This window comes from Convolutriloba macropyga, chromosome 12 (assembly GCF_964194025.1).
Source record: "Convolutriloba macropyga chromosome 12, txConMacr16.3, whole genome shotgun sequence".
Classification (NCBI taxonomy): Eukaryota; Metazoa; Xenacoelomorpha; order Acoela; family Convolutidae; genus Convolutriloba; species Convolutriloba macropyga.
Genome location: NC_134479.1, coordinates 717,446 through 744,750, shown reverse-complemented (window position 1 = coordinate 744,750; position 27,305 = coordinate 717,446). Strand labels below are relative to the sequence as shown.

At 30.5% G+C, this 27,305-nt stretch overlaps 2 protein-coding genes across 4 annotated transcripts in view; one reads left to right on the top strand and one right to left on the bottom strand.

Annotated features, from left to right (window-relative positions):
* Positions 1 to 27,305, top strand: part of LOC142351238 (116 kDa U5 small nuclear ribonucleoprotein component-like) — a 664,445-nt gene that overhangs the window by 74,070 nt on the left and 563,070 nt on the right. The gene's annotated exons all lie outside the window — the stretch shown is intronic.
* LOC142351237 (uncharacterized) overlaps positions 1 to 27,305 on the bottom strand; it is a 427,767-nt gene that overhangs the window by 232,125 nt on the left and 168,337 nt on the right. For all 3 annotated transcript variants that reach the window (XM_075403377.1, XM_075403378.1, XM_075403379.1), the window contains one exon: positions 1,181 to 1,458. In XM_075403377.1, the coding sequence (XP_075259492.1) occupies positions 1,181 to 1,458 (278 nt within the window). The remainder of the gene's footprint in view (positions 1 to 1,180; positions 1,459 to 27,305) is intronic.

Genomic DNA, 27,305 nt, shown 5'->3' with positions numbered 1-27,305 from the left:
CATGAAAAATTGCAACATTTTGAGCCCAAAAACTCCTAAAAATGAACTTTTAACCTTTAATTAAGGCCATACCAGCAGCTGCACCACTCTAAGCACTTGAAGAACCACTGAAGCTCTCTTTGGGCCTCTAATGAAACTTAATGCCCGCTGGGCTTAACCTGTTTATCCCGTTTTGAAAGATCAAAGTCATTGAAAAATGTGTGAACACATCTTAAAAAAAAACACAGCGCCCCAATACAATTCAAATTCTTTGAATTGTAAAAAATAGCAGCGCTATAATAGCCGGCTGAGAAGATGAGGGCCGCTATTAATAAATGGATTGGGAAAAACCGCTTCGAAAAAATTGATTAAAAAAGCAAAACTCGAATTCAGAATGCCGCATGTTAACCAAAATCAACCAGAACAAAAATTTCACGTCGCAAAACTACTTTCTTTTTCGCTCCACTTCCTTTTTAGAAGTGACCGAAATCATCACATCAATTTGACTTCAACAATTATGACAATGTGTGAACAGATTTTTAAACATAACCGACTAAACGTCGGAAGAATTGCTCTTGAACGACTAGTGGGAGCTCTAATCAATTGCAGCCTGCTTCAGTCGGGGGGGGGGGGGGGGGGGGGGTTAAAATATACCCCATTATTAAGATTTAAAGTAAAAGATGACACCAGTTTCGGCGCACTTTTCATTTGACTTTTAGTATTAAATTGCCGCCAATTGAGTTCAGCTGCTTGAAATTGTGATTGAGAGAGAATTTTAGATCACGCGAAATGCAAAAAGTCAAGGGCGTAAAAGTCACTCGAAAAGTCAAAACCGTCAAGCAAAAATTTTGCATAAAAAACACACGTTTACAATAATTGCTATGAACTACGTTCAAGAGCAATTAAAAAGCACCAATACAAGTCTGTACCTTTCAACGTGATGATTTAATTGTAGAATGTAAAACTATTTCCCCTCTTCATAGCTTTTCATAGCCATTCGGATACGGTAAAATAGGAGCGCTATAATAGCCGGCTGAGAAGATGAGGGCGGCTATTAATCATCATACCATATGACCACACTGTAGGCTTCTGACCAAAATGAAAACGTAAAACAAAACCACAAGGACAACAAGATTGCCTCAATTCAAGCAAAATTTACAGCTAAGTAAGTGTGGGGGGGGGGGGGGGGAGTGAAAATCACCTCTCCGTAGTTGGTGATAGTTGGGGAGGAAGTGATGTCGTGGAAGATAGATGCATTGTTAATATCGTTGAAGTGACCGGTGAGGGGGTGGCTGTTGGATATTCTCTTACACTTGACAAATACATTGCCTCTCAAGTTCACGAGGGGAACAGAGGCCAGATCGACGTTGTCTGCTGTTCCTTTGCACACAAAGAGAGACTCTTTGAATACATCTCTCAGATAATGTGCCATTTTGACCTGCTGCTGAATAGAGCAGTGGTTTTCCAAATCCAGAACCACTAAAAAACACAATTCAATTATTACTTCTACAATCGATTGTATACCACAAGCCTCTTTGGATGGTTAAATTAAAAACATAGGCGACAGATCGCAGTGTTCTAATTTGATAAACATGGTGAATTCAGCCTCTAAATTGCGGAATAATAAGCTTAATACATCAACGTTTCTGTTTATCAATGTTTCCTATAATCCGAAAAAGCTTTTAAAAATTGCCGAATAAACGTTTCCTGTAATCCGAAAAACTTCTTTACGAAGAGTTTCTAGAACATTCTGTTAGATCAATTGATAACGAAATTACGGACAACAAAACAGTAATTTTGATGGGCGATTATAAAATCATCTATTTGGAAAATGAAGAAAAGCAAAATTTAGAAAGTCATTCAACACCGTAAGATCTAAAGGTAACCCATAAGCAGCAAGCAACTAGAATTAAGGATAAGTCAAACTTCCTAATAGATTACATTATTATTGACAGAAGTGAATCCCTTCTTTACAGAAAAATTTTTGACTCACCAAAACAAAGATCATTTTGCCCAATTAATTATACTTGTTGTCCGTAATTGCGTTGCCTTGTTTTGTACTTTTTTCAATTTCCTTTTTTCAAATTGCGTTATCAATTGATCTGACAGATTGCTCTAGAAAACCCTCGTGAAGAAGTTTTCGGATTACAGGAAATGTTTATTCAGTAATTTTTTTTTTGAAACTTCTTCGGATTACAGGAAACATTGATAAACATGATAAACAGACATGCTGATGTATTAATCTTATTAGTAGCCAATTTAGAAGCTAAACTATTATTGGCCAAAATCGAGGCTGAACTAACTAAAAAAAGTAAATTAGTAGTATTTTTCAAAGTAGCAACTATACAGTGAACATGCCCATGGTGCGGCAAAAAAACCAACTTATTTTAGGTTTGTTACTAAATTTGAATGTCTTAAAGCACTTCGTGCTCTGGAAACATTCAAACTATTGACTCCCTCTAGCATTCTCTCAATTCATAAAAACAGAAACATTCCCAGGTGAACTCAGACGAGCCGACATCTCCACTTTTCTTAAAAGGCGACCTTGATGATCTTCTAAACTATTGACCAAATCCATCAACATCAGCATTAGTAAAAAGCTCTTGAATCGTTTATAATACAAATTGTAGAATGTGCGTGAGAACGGCTGGTTTTTCAAAACACAATTTGGTCTCAGAAGGTTTTCTTTTACAACAGATGCTCTGTTATATTTAACTGAAAAAGTATGATACAACAAAACAAGAAAAAAAATACTGCCGCAGCTTTTTTGACTCCATCAATCACTAACTCATGACCCAAAAGGTTTTCTTACCTTGATTTTGGATATCAGCTCAAAAACTAATTACGAGATCTCATTCTAACATAACAAAGAGTGATAATCAAAAAAGATAAATCAGAGTGGATAAAAATGGCGATAGAGCTCCGCAGGGAAAATTTTTGGTCCTCTCTTGTGTAATTTATATGATAATGATCTCAGCAATTTTTTGTCATGTGAAACAATACAGTCCTACTGATCTCTCATGATGAAAAATCCAAATGCAAAGACAAGCTTTAGGAAGCCGTAGAACAATGCATTTCACCTGAAAATCAATCCCAACAATTAGTAGTTCTAATGCTAAAGACCAAATTGCAATAACAGTTGGAGAAAAAACGGCATTAACAGTTGGAGGCATTGCCAATTAATGAAATCAAAAGGCAGAAATACGATAACCCGGTATTTATATTGACAAAGAACTTATCAAAACAAGTTGCAAATGTTTTTTGTCAAAAATGGCCCAGATCATTGGATGCAATTACGCACTAAACATAATTCCGAATATATACAAAAAAACAATCAACTGAAACGCTTCTGTTCTCGGTCATAATAAATTTTCATTTTTACATGCAACAATCAATCAAAACATCATAACATTAGAAACGCAAATAGATTGGGCCATTAAAGCTTGTTTCACAGACAACATTTTGACTCATCCTCAGATTTCGAAATGAATCTCGCTATATTATATATTTCGCTAATTCATAAATATAGGCTGCCGTATACTGTCAAAACATCCTGAATGACAGCCTGCTTTCTCAAGCTCAGCTTTGAACTTACCATCAGCAACTTATCATCAACAAACAAGCGGAAAACAATTTGCAGAACAATTTCAAAATGCAGTTTTCATAAACAAAAATTATTAATTGAAGGATTCTCCAGCACAATTCTATTTCAAAAATTTTATCTCGTACAATCGTGCAAAGAAGTACAAACAGCTTCTTCTTTATGAATACCAGAAGGACTCGAACAAAATCCAATAAGTTGCAATTACTTGGATATACTTAAGTTCAATAAACTTTCATTCCTTTTTGTATTGAATTTACAATACTGCCCTCCAGCATTAACAGCAATTTCACTATTGTTATATATGCCAAAGACTTAAATATTACTGTTTTCGTTGTTATAGTTAACTTGTTCGTACACCGCCTATCTCTGTAAAGTTTTCCTGTGACCGAAATATGAGATAGTAGAAATACAGTGTTCCTTTTTTAAATACTAAAGCGAAATAGCAATGTACGCCAAGAAACTTTGAATCCATGCGAATAATGTCAGGTGAATTGCTCTCAGACGACCAACTGGATTCGGTAAGAGCCAGTTGGGCCTCAGGGACTCTAGCATTAGGGGGTTAGTGGAGGAAGGTGGATCAAGCGATGTGGTGGGGGTTGGGCTGGAAGAGAGGGTCCAAATCTCCAGGCGGAGGAGGGTGGACGGGGATGGGGGTGTTCGGAGGGTGTTAAAATTAAGAACCACCTTCAAAGCAATAAATTGTCTCCTCAGAAGACTTTCCAAGAAGCGCAACTTAGACTAGTAGGTACTGGACAAAACGGGGGTTACAGCCACCAGCCCAATTTGACATCCGCCTCATGCTAGCCGCATTCGGGGAAGTGAGCCAAATTGTACTGGTAACTGAAACCCCCGTTGTATCCACTACTCTATATTCCCTCAAAATCTAAAGTTAAATCAAAAATAAGCCCCGACTCAGAATTATAATTATGCGCACCATGCGCTTCACTTGATTTTTTCAAAAAAATTTATCTATATTTATACTTTTGGCCGTTCCTGATATAACTAATGATTTACATAAAAATATAGTCAAAGATAAAGCCAATAAATATAGTCAATGATTTAGATAAAAACCTGAAAAGCAGTTCCTGATCTGAGAAGCAGTTCCTGATATAGTCAATGATTTAACAATCTATTCTTCTAATAACTTATCGATATCTATACCGTTGGTTTTTAATTTGCAAACTATAAGATAATATTTATAATACTCTGGTTCTTCTTTTCTTTCTTTATCCAAATGAATACCTTTTGGCAAGTCTATATCTTTATGAGATTTTTTTATATGACCCCTTAACCCACTAAAGCAAAATATAGAAGAACAATATTCACACCTAACCTTAGTTGAATTACATTCTTTGCATATTGATTTCTTTTTATCAAAACATGTTATTTGTTTTATAACACTGCATTATGACAAACTTTATTTATTAAATCAATTTTATTTCTAGGGGGCTAGGCTGAGAGATAGAATAAGAATCAGCTAAGCTACTTTGTAGATCAGCAAAGCTGCTTCGCAGATTAGGATTAGAATCAGCAAAGCTACATTGTAGATTATAAATAGAATTAGCAAAGCTACTTTGTAGATCAGCAAAGCTGCTTCGCAGATTAGATTTAGAATCAGCAAAGCTGCTACGCAGATCAGAAGCTTCTCGAATAAAATTAGTAAAACAAATTCCGCTTAATGATATATCCCAATATTTGCACTCACCAATTTAATCCTTATGTTTTAGTTTATAATGAAAAGATATAGTATGGGTAGATCAACATTTAGCCCTACAATCTAAACATTTCATGACCATTATTTATGAGACAAAATATCAATTATTTATATTTAGTATATTATCTTTACAGTATTATATTTATAATTATAAATATCTTTATGGCTTTAATTATACTCTGAACATTCTATAAACTATTATTTAAAAACTAATCAAAATTCTAATTATATTATTTTTTCAGTTTCAATATAACATCTAACCAAAATTTCATTTTATGTACTTTTCAGTTCCGAATTATAACTAGCTAAAGTTTCAATTAAACCTCTAGTTTAATCTCTAGACCAGACAAACCTAGCTAAAGTTTCCTTACCTAGCGTATCAAGAATATTATATTTAAATCTTTTATCTTAAATCTTTTCATTACTCAATCCAGTTTTATCTCCAACGAAACTTATAATTTCATCTCTAAATTTCTGATTATTTTTATTTGGATTAGTTAAATCATCTCTTCCCCTTTTGTTTAAAGTACCAGTCATTTTATTCATACCAGTCATTGGGGTCCATCCTTGGCTAAGCTTATCTTTTCTTCCGAGTTCAACTGCGAAGAGGCTCCGCCCTTGGTTACCCAATCAGGATCCCTAATCTTCTGAATTGGGTAAAACCCCAACTTCTTTATCCTGATCTTCCACTTCTCCATAACCATGTCTGAATAAGGTATTTGTTCTATTTAATACATTACTTGCTCCCTGCTACAAGTGCAGCAGTTTTTACAGCTGTATCAGGAGATATATAATTATACATCATAAAGCACGTACCCATAATTCCACACACAGACAATACTAGCCTTAAACCATTAGCTTTAACTTTTTTTGTTAAAACATCGTTCTGAATTTTAATACCTCTTGATATAAGACGTTTATTAAAGAAGAACTGATAGTTATCTGTTTTAATAGTATTTCTATCTATAGCATTATTCATTAGTGATTTCATATAATTTATAAGTTCATTTATCTCATCACTTTCTAATTTATCTTTTAAACCAAGAGCTTTTAAGTCTAGGAAACCAAATTTCGAGTCAAATATCATAGTTCTATTTCTATCAATAATAATTAAAAAAAGTACCCTCATTCTTATTATAATTAATCATGCCATAACAAAGTTCAGAAGCTATTCCATCTGTACACTTATCATAGCTACTATTTAACTCATTAATTATGCCATGAAAGTCATGTTTGCACTCATATGTTATATTAAAATTTTTAAATATATCTGATCCATATAGTAGTATCACAGTTCATTCTTGCCGCTTTAATTATCTGGGCTGGTTTATGACACATTACAATCATTTGAATATTATTATGTCTTCCTTCTGTAAAATAAAAACCTATATCTTTATTTAACTTTTCCCCATATCATGAAGAACAATCACACTATCGTGAAATACATGCACATTTTTTGATGTGATCATATTTATACCACAAATATTGAAATCACTATAAGTTTTGCCAGTTTCAGGAATTATCCAATCTCTTTCATCTTTACAAACTATGATTATGGACCTCCGGTCATGTTCCACTAAGTCCTTAATATCTTGATCTTGCTTATGTTCCTGTTCCTGATCCTGATACAACTTCAAGTATTGTTTTAACAAAATAAGTCTTTCCTGAACCAGTTCCACCATGAACAATAGTATGTAATGGTGACTTTTCATATTCAAATCTAATTAGACTTCTTTTTATACATCCACCAGAGCTTTCTTCTAGTTTTGTATATTCACTGGATATTGAATGATATACTATACAACAAAACAATTACGAAAATTATTATTATTGCACTACCGGTCTCCATTTTTGTCATATAACAATGCTTATCCTACTTTTTGAGGAAATCAATAATAAATTTGGTATTGATAATAAAGCTATGAGTAATATCAGAATAGAAGATATAGGCAAAGATATAAGTCTAATACCAATGAGATAATAATGAGATATCAGATTCCAGAAACGATTCATGGTCCGGAATTCAACATAATAAATCTACATCCAACTGATGGTACATATTGGGTTTTAGTTATAAGAAGAGAAGGTGCTCCTATATATTAATTTGATAGTTAGAAGGATATGTTGATCTAGGGTCTGATGAGAAAATACAAGAATATGACAAATCTTATTGTGGGGCTTATTGTTTATATATGATTTAGAATAAAGATTGCTCTCTCTAATCTAATTAATCAAGTTAAATGTCCAGGAATGTATAATGAGTGTTTATGTTTGGGTTGTAAAGTTAAAGGCGAAGTTCAAGATAAAGTTGAAGATAAAGATATAGTCAAAGGGTTTCACCCACAACCTACGGCTGATGACAATGTCAATCAGGGAACCTGCTTCGCAGATGTCAATGACAATGTTAATGACAATATTAATGACACCGTCAATGTCAATCAGGGAACCTGCTTCGCAGATGTCAATGACAATGTTAATGACATTGATAGTGAAGATGAAGTTGATATCTATCTACTTAGAGAAGAGACCCCAAAGGTAAAGTCCCTTTCACCTTTAGCCCGCAGTAGCCATACAAGCAGGTATCCCCTTTGAAGATTGATGTCGATGGGAGTCTAAAATCATTGCTAGATGATGATAATATAGTTAACGAAGCTATATTCCCAGAAAGCTTCAGATGTGTAATAACGGGTCCTAGTGAATGTGGAAAAACATTCTTAAAATTCTTATTAAAGAATCTATTTTTGAGTAGTATACAATTTGATAGGCTATATAGGATTGGTCCTACTGGTGCTCAATATGAAGATTTAAAGAATAAAGACATAGTGTTTATTAGTGTTTATTAAAGAAATAAAAGATTTACACTCTCCCGATCAACTACTTAAATATATAAAGAAACTAATGATATTTGATGGTGTTGGGGGTAAGGAACCAGCTATTAATGAACACGTTTGTAGAGGTAGACATAGTAATTGTAAAATGATATATCTTAAACAAAATATATTCTCAGCAGATAGACAGAATGTTATAGAGAATTGTAATGTATTTGTTTTCTTTGAACAAAGAGGTAGAGTTACCACGGCTATATATCATGATGTCTTTAATAGAGTAGAACTCAGATATGATCATTTTAGTAGTATATGTGAAAAGGTATGGTAAGAACCTTAAAATTACGTCGTCATTGATATGTCTAAAAACAGAAATATTAAAGGTAAACTAAGACTTAATTGGGATTGGAGAGTTTTATAGTTTAATTATATTTATGATTAAGTCTATGACTAAGTCTAAGTCTGTGTCTATAAGTATGACTAAGTCTAAGTCTATGACTATGACTAAGTCTAAGTCTATGACTAAGTCTAAGACTATGACTATGACTAAGTCAAAGTCTATGTCTATGGCTATGACTAAACCTATATCAAATGTAAAGTAAAACATCACCATTGAAATCAATTGGTTTCCATGCTCATCTTTAATATGAAATTCAATATATTCTATTCTATCCTTTGTTACATTTTGATATAAGATATTCGTTGGTATAATATTTATCAAGTAACCTGGTGGTTCCGCTAGAGTAAAAGTATATAGTATATCTGTGTTATTACCATTATCTTTAACACCAGATATCGCATTACAATGGATGTTAATAGTACTAAACCCCCCCAAAAAAAACAACAATCTTTTGAGATGTATATTTATCTTGTTCATATACTATTTTTCTAAATCCTGGTATTGAGGTATAACAGCTAAAACACGGGACGCTGACCATGCTTCGCCTTTGGTATCATATAAAAATTGATTAATACTTAAATTCACATTAAACACCGAGTTATGAACCGATACTCTAATTAAACCTAAAGTTGTCCTTTTAAGTATAGGTTTACTAAAGTTAAACTTTTCTGTTGACTTTATCATTCTAAATTTAAGCGTGTTTTCTTCACTTTTAGTCAGAGCTTCATATATCTTTTGTAGTTCCCATAAGATTAAATTGTCAGTCATTTTTAACTTATAAAAATGGACTTTAATTTGGATACAACTTATGGTTATAATAATGATATACACAAAGGTAAGATTTAAAATATAAACCAAATAATCTAGCAACAATGAATACAGTTAACACCAATATTAATATTATGCTCAGTAGAGAAGAGAATCATTTAAATATACATGATTCATATCTAGAGATAGAGTTTGTTGTATCAGCTAATGCTGGTGGTGTATTTGCTCATAATGCCAATATCCCATTAGTTAATTATGGTATGATGGCATTACTTAGTTCGGTTAAGCTTGAAACTAGTGGTGGTAGGACTATTGAATATATAGATCATTGTCAACCTAATCTATTGATGTATAAGTTATTAACTAGTACTGGTGATTATTATGAGAGTGGTTTTGTTAGAAATCAAGGTAATAGAGATAGTCAACTCAAAGGTGATCATGCTGCTGTAGAACGAGGTCATATGTATATGATGGTTAAGATGAGTGATCTATGTGTTTGTAAATGATTTAGAAAAGATTATGTATGGTTTAGGATTTAAAATAATATTAGAAAGAAATAATAATGATAGAGCTCTATTTGGAGTTGATGCTGGTGCTGATGCAGTAGCTAATGATGGTAATAAAGATATTAAAGATATATCTTGGTGCGTACCTAGTATTGATCCTAGAAATGATAGAATTATTGTACAGAAACGATTAAATAAAAAATAATATTGATTAGTTATTATGAAAGAAAGAAATTTTATAAGAATGAACCCAATGCTACAAACTTCGTATTTGATTTGGGTTTGGAAAGTGGTATGGAAAGACCTCAATATATAATAATTGGTTTTGAAAATAATAATGTTAATGAACAAACTCATGATGCAAGTACATTTGATATAATGAATGTTACTGAATGTTATTGTAAGATTGGTAGAGAGTTTTATCCTGAGGATAGAATGAATACTAATTATGGTACTCATAATTATAAGGAAGCTTTTCAAGAGATTGTTAATATTAATAAAGATTATAATGGATTACCTCATAATATTAAACCATATATAAATCATAGAACAATCAAAAGTAGTTAACGAATATATGTATTTGATACTAGATATCAAAATGATCAAATAGGCCCTCAAACAATACAACTTAATTTTAAATTTAGTGCTGCAGTTGCAGATGTTATATGTCATGCTTCAGTATTAACTAGAAAGGTTATTGGTGTTAATAGTGATGGTATTAGGATGGTTGATATTATCTCGTAGAGATTAATGACCGAAGGCCTGTTATATCTTAGTTATATAATCAATGTTATAGTTATTGTTATAGCCATTGTTATAGTCAATATTATAGTCATTGTCATATTCGAACTATTTCCTACTAGTCTTAACAAAACCTTAAGCATAAATAAAAATCTAGTCTCTTTATTCTCTAGAGACAAAGGGGGTTCGCCCTTGGTACCCCAAACTTTTGCTTCAAGCTTAGTCTTGGGCTTGGGTTCAGTCTTAGTCTGAGGTAGTGGTTTGGGTTTGGGCTTAAGAACAAAGGGATTATACTTTCTAACTTTACCATTAGTTTCCTCTATTGCGATTAATTCATATGCACCTGGTATAACAGCTAAAAAGCGGGACGCTGACCATGCTTCGCCTTGGGTATCATATAAAAATTGATTAATACTTTATTCACATTAAACACCGAGTTATAAACCGATAATCTAATTAAACCTAATATTGTTGTTTTAAGTATAGGTTCACTAAAGTTAAACTTTTCTGTTGACTTTATCCTTCTAAAGTTAGTGTGTTTTCTTCTTTAGTTTTAGTCAGAGCTTCATGTATCTTTTGTAGTTCCCATAAGATTAAGTTGTCAGTCATTTTTTAACTCATAAAAATGGGCTTTAATTTCGATACAACTTATGGTTATAATAATGATATACACAAAAGTAAGATTACAAAATATAAACCAAATAATCTAGCAACAATGAACACAGTTAACACCAACATTAATATCATACTCAATAGAGAAGAGAATCATTCAAATATACATGATTCATATCCAGAGATAGACTTTGTTGTATCAGATAATGCTGTAGGTGTATTTGCTAATAATCCCAATATCCCATTAATTAATTATGGTATGATTGCAATACTTAGTTCAGTTAAGCTTGAAACTAGAGGTGGTAGGACTATTGAATATAGATATTGATCCTAGAAATGATAGAATTATTGTACAGAAACGATTAAATAAAAAATAATATTGATTAGTTATTATGAAAGAAAGAAATTTTATAAGAATGAACCCAATGCTACAAACTTCGTATTTGATTTGGGTTTGGAAAGTGGTATGGAAAGACCTCAATATATAATAATTGGTTTTGAAAATAATAATGTTAATGAACAAACTCATGATGCAAGTACATTTGATATAATGAATGTTACTGAATGTTATTGTAAGATTGGTAGAGAGTTTTATCCTGAGGATAGAATGAATATTAATTATGGTACTCATAATTATAATGAGTCTTTTAAAGAGATTGTTAATATTAATAAAGATTATAATGGATTACCTCATAATATTAAACCATATATAAATCATAGAACAATCAAAAGTAGTTAACGAATATATGTATTTGATACTTGGGTTTGGGTTTAAGAACAAAGGGATTATACTTTCTAACTTTACCATTAGTTTCTTCTTTTATTAACTCTGTTATTGCGATTAATTCATATGCACCTGTTATAACAGCTAAAACACGGGACGCTGACCATGCTTCGCCTTGGGTATTATATAAAAATTGATTAATACTTCTATTCACATTAAACACCGAGTTATAAACCGATAATCTAATTAAACCTAAAGTTGTCCTTTTAAGTATAGGTTTACTAAAGTTAAACTTTTCTGTTGACTTTATCATTCTAAATTTAAGCGTGTTTTCTTCACTTTTAGTCAGAGCTTCATATATCTTTTGTAGTTCCCATAAGATTAAATTGTCAGTCATTTTTAACTTATAAAAATGGACTTTAATTTGGATACAACTTATGGTTATAATAATGATATACACAAACGTAAGATTATAAAATATAAACCAAATAATCTAGCAACAATGAATACAGTTAACACCAACATTAATATTATGCTCAGTAGAGAAGAGAATCATTTAAATATACATGATTCATATCTAGAGATAGAGTTTGTTGTATCAGCTAATGCTGGTGGTGTATTTGCTCATAATGCCAATATCCCATTAGTTAATTATGGTATGATGGCATTACTTAGTTCGGTTAAGCTTGAAACTAGTGGTGGTAGGACTATTGAATATATAGATCATTGTCAACCTAATCTATTGATGTATAAGTTATTAACTAGTACTGGTGATTATTATGAGAGTGGTTTTGTTAGAAATCAAGGTAATAGAGATAGTCAACTCAAAGGTGATCATGCTGCTGTAGAACGAGGTCATATGTATATGATGGTTTAAGATGAGTGATCTATGTGTTTGTAAATGATTTAGAAAAGATTATGTATGGGTTAGGATTTAAAATAATATTAGAAAGAAATAATAATGATAGAGCTCTATTTGGAGTTGATGCTGGTGCTGATGCAGTAGCTAATGATGGTAATAAAGATATTAAAGATATATCTTGGTGCGTACCTAGTATTGATCCTAGAAATGATAGAATTATTGTACAGAAACGATTAAATAAAAAATAATATTGATTAGTTATTATGAAAGAAAGAAATTTTATAAGAATGAACCCAATGCTACAAACTTCGTATTTGATTTGGGTTTGGAAAGTGGTATGGAAAGACCTCAATATATAATAAATGGTTTTGAAAATAATAATATTAATGAACAAACTCATGATGCAAGTACATTTGATATAATGAATGTTACTGAATGTTATTGTAAGATTGGTAGAGAGTTTTATCCTGAGGATAGAATGAATAGTAATTATGTTACTCATAAATATAAGGAAGCTTTTCAAGAGATTGTTAATATTAATAAAGATTATAATGGATTACCTCATAATATTAAACCATATATAAATCATAGAACAATCAAAAGTAGTTAACGAATATATGTATTTGATACTTGGGTTTGGGTTTAAGAACAAAGGGATTATACTTTCTAACTTTACCATTAGTTTCTTCTTTTATTAACTCTGCTATTGCGATTAATTCATATGCACCTGTTATAACAGCTAAAACACGGGACGCTGACCATGCTTCGCCTTGGGTATTATATAAAAATTGATTAATACTTCTATTCACATTAAACACCGAGTTATAAACCGATAATCTAATTAAACCTAATATTGTTGTTTTAAGTATAGGTTCACTAAAGTTAAACTTTTCTGTTGACTTTATCATTCTAAAGTTAAGTGTGTTTTCTTCTTTAGTTTTAGTCAGAGCTTCATGTATCTTTTGTAGTTCCCATAAGATTAAGTTGTCAGTCATTTTTTAACTCATAAAAACGGACTTTAATTTGGATACAACTTATGGTTATAATAATGATATACACAAAAGTAAGATTATAAAATATAAACCAAATAATCTAGCAACAATGAATACAGTTAAGACCAACATTAATATCATACCCAATAGAGAAGAGAAATATTTAAATATACATGATTCATATCTAGAGATTAACATAGACTTTGTTGTATCAGATAATGCTGGTGGTGTATTTGCTAATAATGCCAATATCCCATTAGTTAATTATGGTATGATGGCAATACTTAGTTCAGTTAAACTTGAAACTAGTGGTGGCAGGACTATTGAATATATAGATCATTGTCATCCTAATCTATTGATGTATAAGTTATTAACTAGTATTGGTGACGAATATGAGAGTGGTTTTGTTAGAAATCAAGGTAATAGAGATAGTCAACTCAAAGGTGATCATGCTGCTGTAGAACGAGGTCATATGTATATGATGGTTAAGATGAGTGATCTATTTGTGTTTGTAAATGATTTAGAAAAGATTATGTATGGTTTAGGATTTAAAATAATATTAGAAAGAAATAAAAATGATAGAGCTCTATTTAGCGTTGATGCTGGTGCTGATGCAGTAGCTAAGGATGGTAATAAAAAAATTAAAGATATATCTTGGTGTGTACCTAGTATTGATCCTAGTAATGATAGAATTATTGTACAGAAACGATTAAATAAAAAAATAATATTGATTTAGTTATTATGAAAGAAAGACATTTTATAAGAATGAACCCAATGCTACAAACTTCTTATTTGATTTGGGTTTGGAAAGTGGTATGGAAAGACCTCAATATATAATAATTGGATTTGATAATAATAATATTAATGAACAAACTCATGATGCAATTATATTTGATATAATGAATGTTACTGAATGTTATTGTAAGATTGGTAGAGAGTTTTATCCTGAGGATAGAATGAAAATTAATTATGGTACTCATATATATAAGGAGGATTTTAAAGAGATTGTTAATTTTAATGAAGATTATAATGGATTACCTCGTATTAAACCATATAAAAATCATAGAACAATCAAAAGTAGTTAACGAATATATGTATTTGATACTAGATATCAAAATGATCAAATAGGCCCTCAACCAATACAACTTAATTTTAAATTTAGTGCTGCAGTTGCAGATGTTATATGTCATGCTTCAGTATTAACTAGAAAGGTTATTGGTGTTAATAGTGATGGTATTAGAATGGTTGATATTATCTCGTAGAGATTAATGGCCGAAGGCCTGTTATATCTTAGTTATATAATCAATGTTATAGTCATTGTCATATTCAAACTATTTCCTACTAGTCTTCACAAAACGTAAGCATATATAAAATCTAGTCTCTTTATTCTCTAGAGACAAAGGGGGTCGGCCCTTGGTACCCCAAACATTTGCTTCAAGCTTAGTCTTGGGCTTGGGTTGAGTCTTAGTCTTAGGTAGTGGTTTGGGTTTGGGCTTAACAACAAAGGGATTATACTTTCTAACTTTACCATTAGTTTCTTCTTTTATTAACTCTGCTATTGCGATTAATTCATATGCACCTGTTATAACAGCTAAAACACGGGACGCTGACCATGCTTCGCCTTGGGTATTATATAAAAATTGATTAATACTTCTATTCACATTAAACACCGAGTTATAAACCGATAATCTAATTAAACCTAATATTGTTGTTTTAAGTATAGGTTCACTAAAGTTAAACTTTTCTGTTGACTTTATCATTCTAAAGTTAAGTGTGTTTTCTTCTTCAGTTTTAGTCAGAGCTTCATGTATCTTTTGGAGTTCCCATAAGATTAAGTTGTCAGTCAATTTTTAACTCATAAAAATGGACTTTATTTTGGATACAACTTATGGTTATAATAATGATATACACAAAAGTAAGATTATAAAATATAAACCAAATAATCTAGAAACAATGAATACAGTTAACACCAACATTAACATCATACTCAATAGAGAAGAGAATCATTTAAATATACATGATTCATATCTAGAGATAGACTTAGACTTTGTTGTATCAGATAATGCTGATGGTGTATTCGCCAATAATGCCAATATCCCATTAGCTAATTATGGTATGATGGCAATACTTAGTTCAGTTAAGCTTGAAACTAGAGGTGGTAGGACTAATGAATATATAGATCATTGTCATCCTAATCTATTGATGTATAAGTTATTAACTAGTATTGGTGACGAATATGAGAGTGGTTTTGTTAGAAATCAAGGTAATGGAGATAGTCAACTCAAAGGTGATCATGCTGCTGTAGAACGAGGTCATATGTATATGATGGTTAAGATGAGTGATCTATTTGTGTTTGTAAATGATTTAGAAAAGATTATGTATGGTTTAGGATTTAAAATAATATTAGAAAAAAATAATAATGATAGAGCTCTATTTTGAGTTGATGCTGGTGCTGATGCAGTAGCTAATGATGGTAATAAAAATATTAAAGATATATCTTGGCGTGTACCTAGTATTGATCCTAGTAATGATAGAATTATTGTACAGAAACGATTAAATAAAAAGAATAATATTGATTTAGTTATTATGAAAGAAAGACATTTTATAAGAATGAACCCAATGCTACAAACTTCTTATTTGACTTGGGTTTGGAAAGTGGTATAGAAAGACCTCAATATATAATAATTGGATTTGATAATAATAATGTTAATGAACAAACTCATGATGCAATTATATTTGATATAATGAATGTTACTGAATGTTATTGTAAGATTGGTAGAGAGTTTTATCCTGAGGATAGAATGAATATTAATTATGGTACTCATAATTATAATGAGTCTTTTAAAGAGATTGTTAATTTTAATAAAGATTATAATGGATTAACTCATTATATTAAACCATATATAAATCATAGAACAATCAAAAGTAGTTAACGAATATATGTATTTGATACTAGATATCAAAATGATCAAATAGGCCCTCAACAAATACAATTAATTTTAAATTTAGTGCTGCAGTTGCAGATGTTATATGTAATGCTTTAGTATTAACTATAAACTTTAGTATTAACTTCGCCTTGGGTATCATATAAAAATTGATTAATACTTCTATTCACATTAAACACCGAGTTATAAACCGATAATCTAATTAAAACTAATATTGTTGTTTTAAGTACAGGTTCACTAAAGTTAAACTTTTCTGTTGACTTTATCATTCTAAAATTAAGTGCGTTTTCTTCTTTAGTTTTATTCAGAGCTTCATGTATCTTTTGTAGTTCCCATAAGATTAAGTTGTCAGTCATTTTTTAACTGATAAAAATGGACTTTAATTTGGATACAACTTATGGTTATAATAATGATATACACAAAAGTAAGATTATAAAATATAAACCAAATAATCTACCAACAATGAATACAGTTAACACCAACATTAATATCATACTCAATAGAGAAGAGAATCATTTAAATATATATGATTCATATCTGGAGATAGACTTTGTTGTATCAGATAATGCTGGTGGTGTATTTGCTAATAATGCCAATATCCCATTAGTTAATTATGGTATGATTGCATTACTTAGTTCAGTTAAACTTGAAACTAGTGGTGGTAGGACTATTGAATATATAGATCATTGTCATCCTAATCTATTGATGTATAAGTTATTAACTAGTACTGGTGATTAATAAGAGAGTGGTTTTGTTAGAAATCAAGGTAATAGAGATAGTCGAATCAAAGGTGATCATGCTGCTGTAGAACGAGGTCATATGTATATGATGGTTAAAATGAGTGATTTATTTGTGTTTGTAAATGATTTAGAAAAGATTAAGTATGTTTTAGGATTTAAAATATTTAAAAAAATAATAATGATAGAGCTCTATTTAGAGTTGACGCTGGTGCTGATGCAGTAGCTAATCATGGTAATAAAGATATTAGAGATATATCTTGGTGTGTACCTAGCATTGATCCTAGTAATGATAGAATTATTGTACAGAAACGATTAAATAAAAAGAATAATATTGATTTAGTTATTATGAAAGAAAGACATTTTATAAGAATATACCCAATGCTACAAACTTCTTATTTGATTTGGGTTTGGAAAGTGGTATGGAAAGACCTCAATACAAAATAATTGGTTTTGAAATTAATAATGTTAATGAACAAACTCATGATGCAAGTACATTTGATACAACAAATGTTACTGAATGTTATTGTAAGAATGGTAGTGAATTTTATCCTGAGGATAGAATGAATATTAATTATGGTATTCATAATTATAATGAGGCTTTTAAAGAGATTGTTAATTCTAATAAAGATTATAATGGATTACCTCATTATATTAAACCATATAGAATATATGTATTTGATACTAGATATCAAAATGATCAAATAGTCCCTTAACCAGTACAACTTAATATTAAATTTAGTGCTGCAGTTGCAGATGTTATATGTCATGCTTTAGTCATAAATAGAAAGGTTATTAGAGTTAATAGTGATGGTAATAGGATGGTTGATATAATCTCGTAGAGATTAATGGCCGAGGCCTATTATATCTTAGTTATATAATCAATGTTATAGTTATTGTTATAGTCATTGTCATAGTCAAACTATTTCCTACTAGTCTTAACAAAAACTTGAGCATAAATAATATTTAGTCTCTTTATTCTCTAGAGACAAAGGGTACCCCAACTTTTTGCTTCAAGCTTAGTCTTGGGCTTGGGTTTACTCTTAGTCTTAGGTAGTGGTTTGGGCTTAACAACAAAGGGATTATACTTTATAACTTCTATTGTTTTTTATATATAGAAATATGAGTAACTTTAACAAGTTTAAAACTAATTTATATTGTGTTGGTGGTAGACATTATAGTGGTACTAATAACATAAGATGTTTTGTTACTTCAAAAGCTACTCAGATGTTAAAGAGTAATTGTGTTAAGTGAAAGAGAAATAGGTCAATGGCCGTTAGTGATGCAACAATAGAAGCTGAGGGATTGCAAGATTTCTTTCAGAGTGTTGGTAAAGCAACAGTTAACATTGGAAAGAAAGTTGCTAATAACCCAGTAAAAGCATTAGAAATAGCAAGTAAAATAGGAAGTGCAGCTGCAAGTAGAAGTCCAAAAAATGCTTTATCAGCCACACCCGATTCAATTAAATTTGCAACTACTGGTGAAGGCATAAAATTAGTACAGAAAGGTAGAGCGCTATACTTAGGTACAAAGAAACATTAGTTCAATTCCAGATCTAAAAATAGATCTACCTCTGATGGTAGATATTAATACTAATATTATTATCACTAAAATTATGGTGAAACATGGACAAAGTCCCATTATTATAACTAAACACCAAAAATTAAGTTAAAAAAACACTCAATTTACTTTTCTTATTCTCCTTATCTTCTTCATATATCTGAACTAATTCATTTTATTCATCATTATCTAATTTATCATTCATTGATTTAGTATATAGTTTATTAAACTTGTCACTAAACTGTTTACTTAAAATATACCTTCGTGAATACTATATTATTTTATTTCTTATTTTTGTATTAATTGTTTTTGATAATGAACCACAAACAGTTGCTGTAGCAAAAGCTGTTGGTATAGAATATGGTAATCCTATACCTGTTAATGCAACTGATGTTGATGTTGCAGTTGCTGCTATTGATGATAATAGTATTTCTGTTATCTCAGCTAGGTTAATATAATTTTTATATCTACTTAACTTCTTATTATAGCTATTAGTTTCAGTTTCGAAATAATTTCAAAATCTTTTATAAAGTTAATATTATTATTAAATTTATTATTACCTAGGACATTATCATTGATGTATTGTTCTGAGAAGGAAGTGATATTAGGGTAAAGTAAGGGTGCACTGTGTTTAGTTTCTTCCATTTTATTTAACTAAAATATTTTGCTTTAGTCATTGTTATTGTCATTGAAATAGCCATAGTCATTGTCATTTTCATAACTATATAGTAAAATAACGCTCAATCCCTTTCATCGTATCTTCATGATTAAAATCATAATGCATCTCAAGTCTTGCTTGTTCTCTGTTGTCTACTAGCTTACTTTCTAATAATATAGCTATTGCATATTGTACTATTGTCTTTTTTTCTTTATAAGGGCTTCATTAACAGCAGATTTAGTCTTTTTATTATTTTCTTTAAACTCCCTGAGACCAGTAGTGAACATATCATCTAGGTGAATGTTAGTAATATTCTGAATAAACTTATTAATATCAAATTCTTGTTTTAATTGATCATACTTAGAGATGGTATCACTAGCAACTTTATTACAAAACTTAACAGTATTCGTAACTTCATTTGTTGATTTAATAAACTCATTAATTAGTTCTTAATTAACTTGTATTTTGTTTAGTTGTAACGTTTTAGTTATAACTTTATCAAAATCATCTTTTCTTAGTTTAGTTATATTTTTACTTAAAATGTCTATTTTATTAGAAGAGGATAATCAGTAATTGTCACAATACTCTTTATTAACAGTATCTTTTTCATCTATGGGGGAGGTACATTTGTAATTATATAGGTATCTTTCATGTCAATGTTATCATTATCTTCTAGGAAAAACCCACGAGCCTTACTTAGTGTTGTGTTGTTTGTTGATGTTGATCCGAGAAGCGGGTTAACCGATTGATGTTTCGCTTGGTTAAATCTATTTCTTGTCATCTTTGTATTTGTTTACAGAAAAAATTATCTAATTTGTAGCTGACCGTAGGTCAGTATTTAATGATTCCGAAACCTTATTAGATTCAAAATCAAACTCGGATTTTAACAATTCCTGTTGATAATATTTACCTTCTATTATCTCTCCATTTATATCTTCTATCTTATATGTTGGTATGTTGGTGGTTGTGTATTTAAAACTTCATTAACTTTAAACAATTCTCTATTCCAATTAGAAGTGTAACCTTTAGAGAAAATGTTACGCTTGTCAGCATTCCTGACATAATCAACGACTTTAAGTTTTGGTGTTGCTTTGGTAGATTTAACAGTATTTAACTTTATCAGGATCTTTAGAAGCATCAACGGGTGTCATATTAATGGTTGAATGAATGTTATTGTTATATGTTATGACTGCATCATTTAATATATTTACCCAATTACCATCCCCGTTGATGAACCTTGGTTTATTAATTATGTGTAATAGCGTTCTATTAAATCTCTCTATATACACAGCCTTTAAATCACTATAAGTAGAAAATAATTCAGTTTCATTCTTTAAGCAAAGATTTAAATGTTTTATTGTAAAACTCACTACCTCTATCTACCCATAACTTTTCTGGTTTTCTATGTTCACCTAATACTATTTTAAAACCATTAGTTATAGATAAACCAGATTTATTCCATGGAATAGCCCAAGCATATTTTGTGAATATATCTAAAACTGTTAAGATTATAAATATTATTGTATTTACTCGGAGATGACTTATCAATTAAATCAGCTGACCATGTTTCATTTTTATATAATGGTATTATTCTTTCTCTTCTAAACTTTTGTTCTAAGCTTTTGTTTCTAGTATAAGTAGTTCTAATCTTTCTATTAGACTATTTTGGTTAATGTCAATGCTATTTAAACCTCTACCTGATACTTCATCTTTTAACCCCAGTATACGTTTCATTGTTCTGTATCTTCTTCTCTTATCACCTTTTCCTATATCACATCTAATATCAAATAATAACCTTTCTATTATTGTTTCATCTTCCTCGATATGATCATCATATAATACATCTTTATTAGTAAGAAAGTTAGTAGGTCCATCTGAAAATTCATTTCTATTATCCTTAACTATAAATGTATTATCTTGATAAGTTACTTTAACGCCATTCATTTCAAATACCCCTGGGCCTAAACCTTTTTTGACCCTTAACTTATTATGTATGAGTGTTGGATTGTTGTGTCATTAAAAAAATAATTTTGACTCGCGTCATTATCAATTATAACCCCTGGTTTATCTCGAGCGCTCTCTACAGCTTCATTGGACTTCATTAAGGCTCCCTTAAACATTATTAATGACTTGTCGATCCGCGAAGCGTTTTCATCGATCTGGGAACCAACTTCAGTGATTGCCATAGTTTGTCTAATAGATTTTGCCAATCTATTGCTTTTAATGTTTGTTCAGCCAATGCTGAATTCTGTGCATTATGGGCTAGCGATGTTTCACTATTAGCATTTAAAGTTTCAGTGAGAGGATCAAATAACTCTTCTATGTAGCCATAATATTCTTGTTTCAATTTATCTTCTAATCTATTCTTTCTGTTTTGTTTTTGCAGCTTGTTTAATTCTATAAGTTTATCTAGCGTAGTCATTTTTATAGCTCATTATATAATTTAGTTGCAGCCTTAATTAACTCTCTATCATTATTAATGGTTAGTTCTAGAATATTATTAGTTAGTTGGTCTTTGTCTAAATCTAACGAAGCAGCATTAATTTTATAAAATCTTTCGAATAGATATAGATTCTCATCATGAGAATAGCTTTTAATATTATTTACATAAAATCTTTTTATCATCAAATGTGTTTATACTTATTTTACTTGTTTTTGTTGTTGTCATGTTATCACCCACTTTTTGTATTCTACATTCATCTACAGTTCTCCGTGTCATATAATAATGCATTATAATACTCTTCATGTTTAGCATTGTTACAATTCTTTATTCCTTTCTCTTTAGTTTTATTTGGGTAATCTTTGAAGCTATATGTCTTTGGTGACAGGGCTATGAACTCTTCTATTATTCGACTTTTCAATTCATGTTTAAATTTACCTGGAACTTTATTATTAGTTTTGATTCGGGGTTCGAGATTACTTAGTTCCATGTGTTCATTGTCGACATTACCCATGCTAAAGCTGAAAACGAAACTATCAGTACCCATATAATGGAGTTGTAGATCTTTGAGAGATGTTTAACGAATATTATAGAATACATCATACATGTGTAATTTACTTAATTCTAATATAGTAACACCTACAAATACTGGCGAATCATATTCTATTTTTTTATTAAATATTCAATTTGGCTAAAATCCTTATATCTAGTTATATTCTTAAAAGTTGGTTTACTTATACTTTTCATTATCTTTCCTTCATCGAGTAAGAACTTACTTTGAAGGAAATGTAGAGGATCCATGCACATTCTTCCATATAGTGAGTTGTTCATTAATTTCCTTACATCTTTTTCCACTTCTGTTTTAGCTGTTGCTCTTTTATTAGTATTGTTTTGAATATAGTCTTGTTTAAATTTAATTACCACACATTCTGTTTTGTTGTTTTGATCTAAGATTAATTTCTCTGTTCTCGCTCTACCTCTCTCTTTCTCTATAGCCTAATTCATTATCATTTATCTTTCTTTTATTGGGTATTAATGCTAGTTGCTCTGTTCTATCTTTACAACTCTTAGCATAATTAATATCACAAACTATATAGTAACCATGATCACTATTATCTGGAGTATTTAATATATGGCGAAGCATGGTATCCCCATAATCTAGAGGTGTAGTAGTGTACTCAAAGTCCTTATAAGGTAGCTTGTGCATCATTGCATAACCGTATAGGTTGTTTGCATCAATGTAACAGATGGACCTATTAATGTGATTAACCAATCTATCACCCAGTATAGCACATATAAAGCCTCTCTTTGCTTCATTGTTTATCTTGTAATGTATCTAATGTAACACCACTTGACATTAACCAACAATCAGAACTATAACCCGGGAGACTTACATAGTGTAGAGGGTTGAGACCGAATTCTTTCATACTTAATTTTACATATTCATTCATGCAGCAGTCTAATATTTCCACATCATTCTGTAAATACTCTATAGTTAGATCTTTACCAGTTTTATGACTGTTGTCTTTATTAAAGATATCGAATTCTTCTTGTTTTGGTAATTTATTGGAGAGAGAGGATTCGAAGTCTTCTATTTGTAGATAACCTATATTTTCTCGGTAACCTTCTAAACCAAAGTGTTCATATGGATATAATGTTTTAGTTTTACACCCGTATATCTTTGCCTTTGATCTAGAGGCATAGCTAAAAGCTATCATTATCTAAGAATTTAAGCCAACCAATACTCAACATCTTAGACTTACCAGCAGCTAGTTGTATGTTATCTACTTTTCTTTTATCAATATTCTGTTTAAAATGTTCACTATATATTAGATTGAAATCATAACCAGAGCCATTGAGGAATATTTCAGGAATGGAGTTTTGTTGTTTGTACCTCAGATTACACATTTTACATGCTGGTCCTCTATATTTACCAGTTTTATGACAGTGATCTCTTATTTATTATTACATGTTTTACCACATATATCACAAGTGTTTGTAGCGTTATGATATAAATTATATTTTTCTGTTAATATCATTTGTTTCTTACGCTGGAAATTATTCTCCGCTTCTATTTCTAATACATCGCTAGCGAATCTTTTGATACAATCCAGACCAAAGTAGTATTTGAAATTACTTTGCAAGGTGTAACCCCACACTTATTGGTATGTGTTCGGCTATTACATATTTACAGTTAGTTGTGACATCGCCAACACAACATTCTATTTCAGCGGTAATAATACTTTGTTATATTCTAGTGTTTATGTTCATTTATAAAAGTAATGTTTTTTCTTAGGACAAACAAACTCTCGTTTGAAAGAGTGGCTACATTCGTGTTTGTCGTATTTAATTTAAGAGTTGCACCAATATGTGCATCTATTACAATAATAGAATTTGTGTTGGCTCTTATTCGGTCTTTCTATCAAGTTTACTATGTTTTTAATTAGAGCACAACTTCTACTCCAGCATTTTCCCAAACTAATATTCTGATATCTTTTTGATCTGTATCAAAGTCATCCACTGGCTTAAACAATTTTTCTTTACCCCCACCACAAGGTGTGTATACCCAAATATTGATATTGTACAATTTCTGTATTCTTATTATATATTATTATTGTTGCATGGTCCAAAGCGGGATGTAGCCAAGCAGTAATAGTTAGTTGTAAGCAGTTCTATTTGGAATTGCGTATATTTAATATTGATTTAGAATTTTTGAGATTGGTGGTAAATCTATATAACTACCAATAGAAGCTTTAGTTGGTTCAATATTTATCTGAATACTTCTTAATCCGAGGAACTCAAAATCATAGCCATAACCCTCATATATTTATTTTTCAAAATCTAACCATTAATTGACGTCACCGTAATCATATATAGCCTTATTAATAAAATAGTCAGTGTTGAAGAATATTTTGGCGATTTTAACTTCTTCTTTGGTTCTCCTCTTGTACTCACACTCAGCTGTGATCTTATATTTGAAACTCTTAATCTTCCTAAACTGATAACAGTTTTTAATTTCTTCTAAAGAGTTATTAATAGCTTCATCTATACCTTCAATGTAATTTCCAGCTTTATCAGTAATATAAAATTCTTTCATTTTCTGGCTAGAGTTTATGTCGAAGTATTCTGTGTTATCTAGATACTTACGATTATGACTATATGAATTAGTTAGAGCTATTTTAATTCTAAGTTCTGCATGACATTCTTTACACTTAAACTTAATTCCAGAGTAGATAATATCTCCAGTTTTAAGCTTAGGTTCAGTGATGGGTTTAGTTTTAATAATATCATTGGTGTTAACTTTAGGTTGTTTTGGGTTTAGTTTTAGTTTAAGGTCTGAGGAAGTAATATTCTTCTTCTGAGTCATACACCCTCTCCATAGTTTCATCTTCCATTTCCTCTCTCGCTCTGTTTAGGTGTTCATCACTTATATTGTCTTTGATAAATTGTTTCCGTGTTTCAAAAGCCAAATCACAAATAGACGTTTTCAAATTTGGACATCTTTTATTTTTTAAGTACAAAAATTCATTGTAGAATAAAAATTTAAAATGTCAATCAGTAAAATGTGATAGTTGTAAAGATAAATCATGCAGAAAATATTGTGATTAGGGTTTACATAATTTATTTGAATGCTTTATCTGTAAAGGTTACTCTACGAATAGAGATTATATTAATCATATGAATATACATTATAATGATCCAAATCTATATATAACTTGTATAATGTGTAATGTAGATCAGCATATTAACAGATTTAGATTTAAAAAATTTAGGTGTAGATTATGTGTTTATATACATAGATATAGATATACACATACTAAAGATCGATTCAAGAAATATGCCGAAAAATTTAACTGTTAAGCTGGTTTTTTATTCAAGTTATCCACGAAGTGGCTTCACAGATCCACGAAGTGGTTACACCAATTTTCGCAAGTTGGTTTTACGTGCTTCTTACACGGTCTCTCTAGTTACACTGAAAAACACTAATCACTGTTTCTACCGATCTTATGACAATTATGAACAAAAAAAGAAATTTGCGTGAAATGCTTAAAGTATCTTTAGTTTCTTTCTCCCCCCCAATCTCGCAAAAAAAATATTGGGAATTTTCCGAGTTTATTATACAATCACCAGCAGCTGTGACTATTTCATGGAAGTCCTAGAATTTCTAATTGAAGTCTTATACGGAAGAAAAGACGAAAATCACTACTAAATTGCATCAGATTCTTTACAATTGGCTGTGATTCGATCTGTTGCTGGCTCCAAATTTTCGACAAAATTTCTGCGTGGAATTATTCAGTTGCTCTTTATGGCTTTAGTGAAGCCTAAGCCTAGTTCGATATTGGAGTTACTGAATCCAATAGAGAGACTTCCTATTGTTAAAGTTAGAAAAAATTTTATTATTGCTATTAGTTATTCAATCTTGCAAAAACACCTGTTTAACAAATGCTAACCGTGGTAGATTGAAACTTTACAGCAACATAACCATATTATAGGGCTACAATTTGTTGGAATTAGAACTTCCAATTTTGGTTCATGAATTGAGTTACTAACAAAATTCGATCAAAAAAATTTTATTCAGTAGACGGATATTAATATTAGGGGATATCAATATTAATTTATCAGTAGTAAGGATATCAATATTAATGTATCAGTAGTAAGGATACCAATATTATTTCATCAGAAGCAAGGATATCAATATTAATGTTAAATATATTTCCCAATAACAATCATTTATGAAAATTGTAATTCTTTCATGACTATCCTTCTGAACTTCTGCTAAGAACATCTTTTCTTAGTTTAGTTATATTTTTACATAAAATGTCTATTTTATTAGAAGAGGATAATAAGTTATTGTCACAATACTCTTTATTAACAGTATCTTTTTCATCTATGGGGGATGTACATTTGTAATTCTATAGGTATCTTTCATGTCAATGTTATCATTATCTTCTAGGAAAAACCCACGAGCCTTACTTAGTGTTGTGTTGTTTGTTGATGTTGATCCGAGAAGCGGGTTAACCGATTGATGTTTCGCTTGGTTAAATCTATTTCTTGTCATCTTTGTATTTGTTTACAGAAAAATTATCTAATTTGTAGCTGACCGTAGGTCAGTATTTAATGATTTCGAAACCTTATTAGATTCAAAATCAAACTCGGATTTTAACAATTCCTGTTGATAATATTTACCTTCTATTATCTCTCCATTTATATCTACTATCTTTTATGTTGGTATGTTGG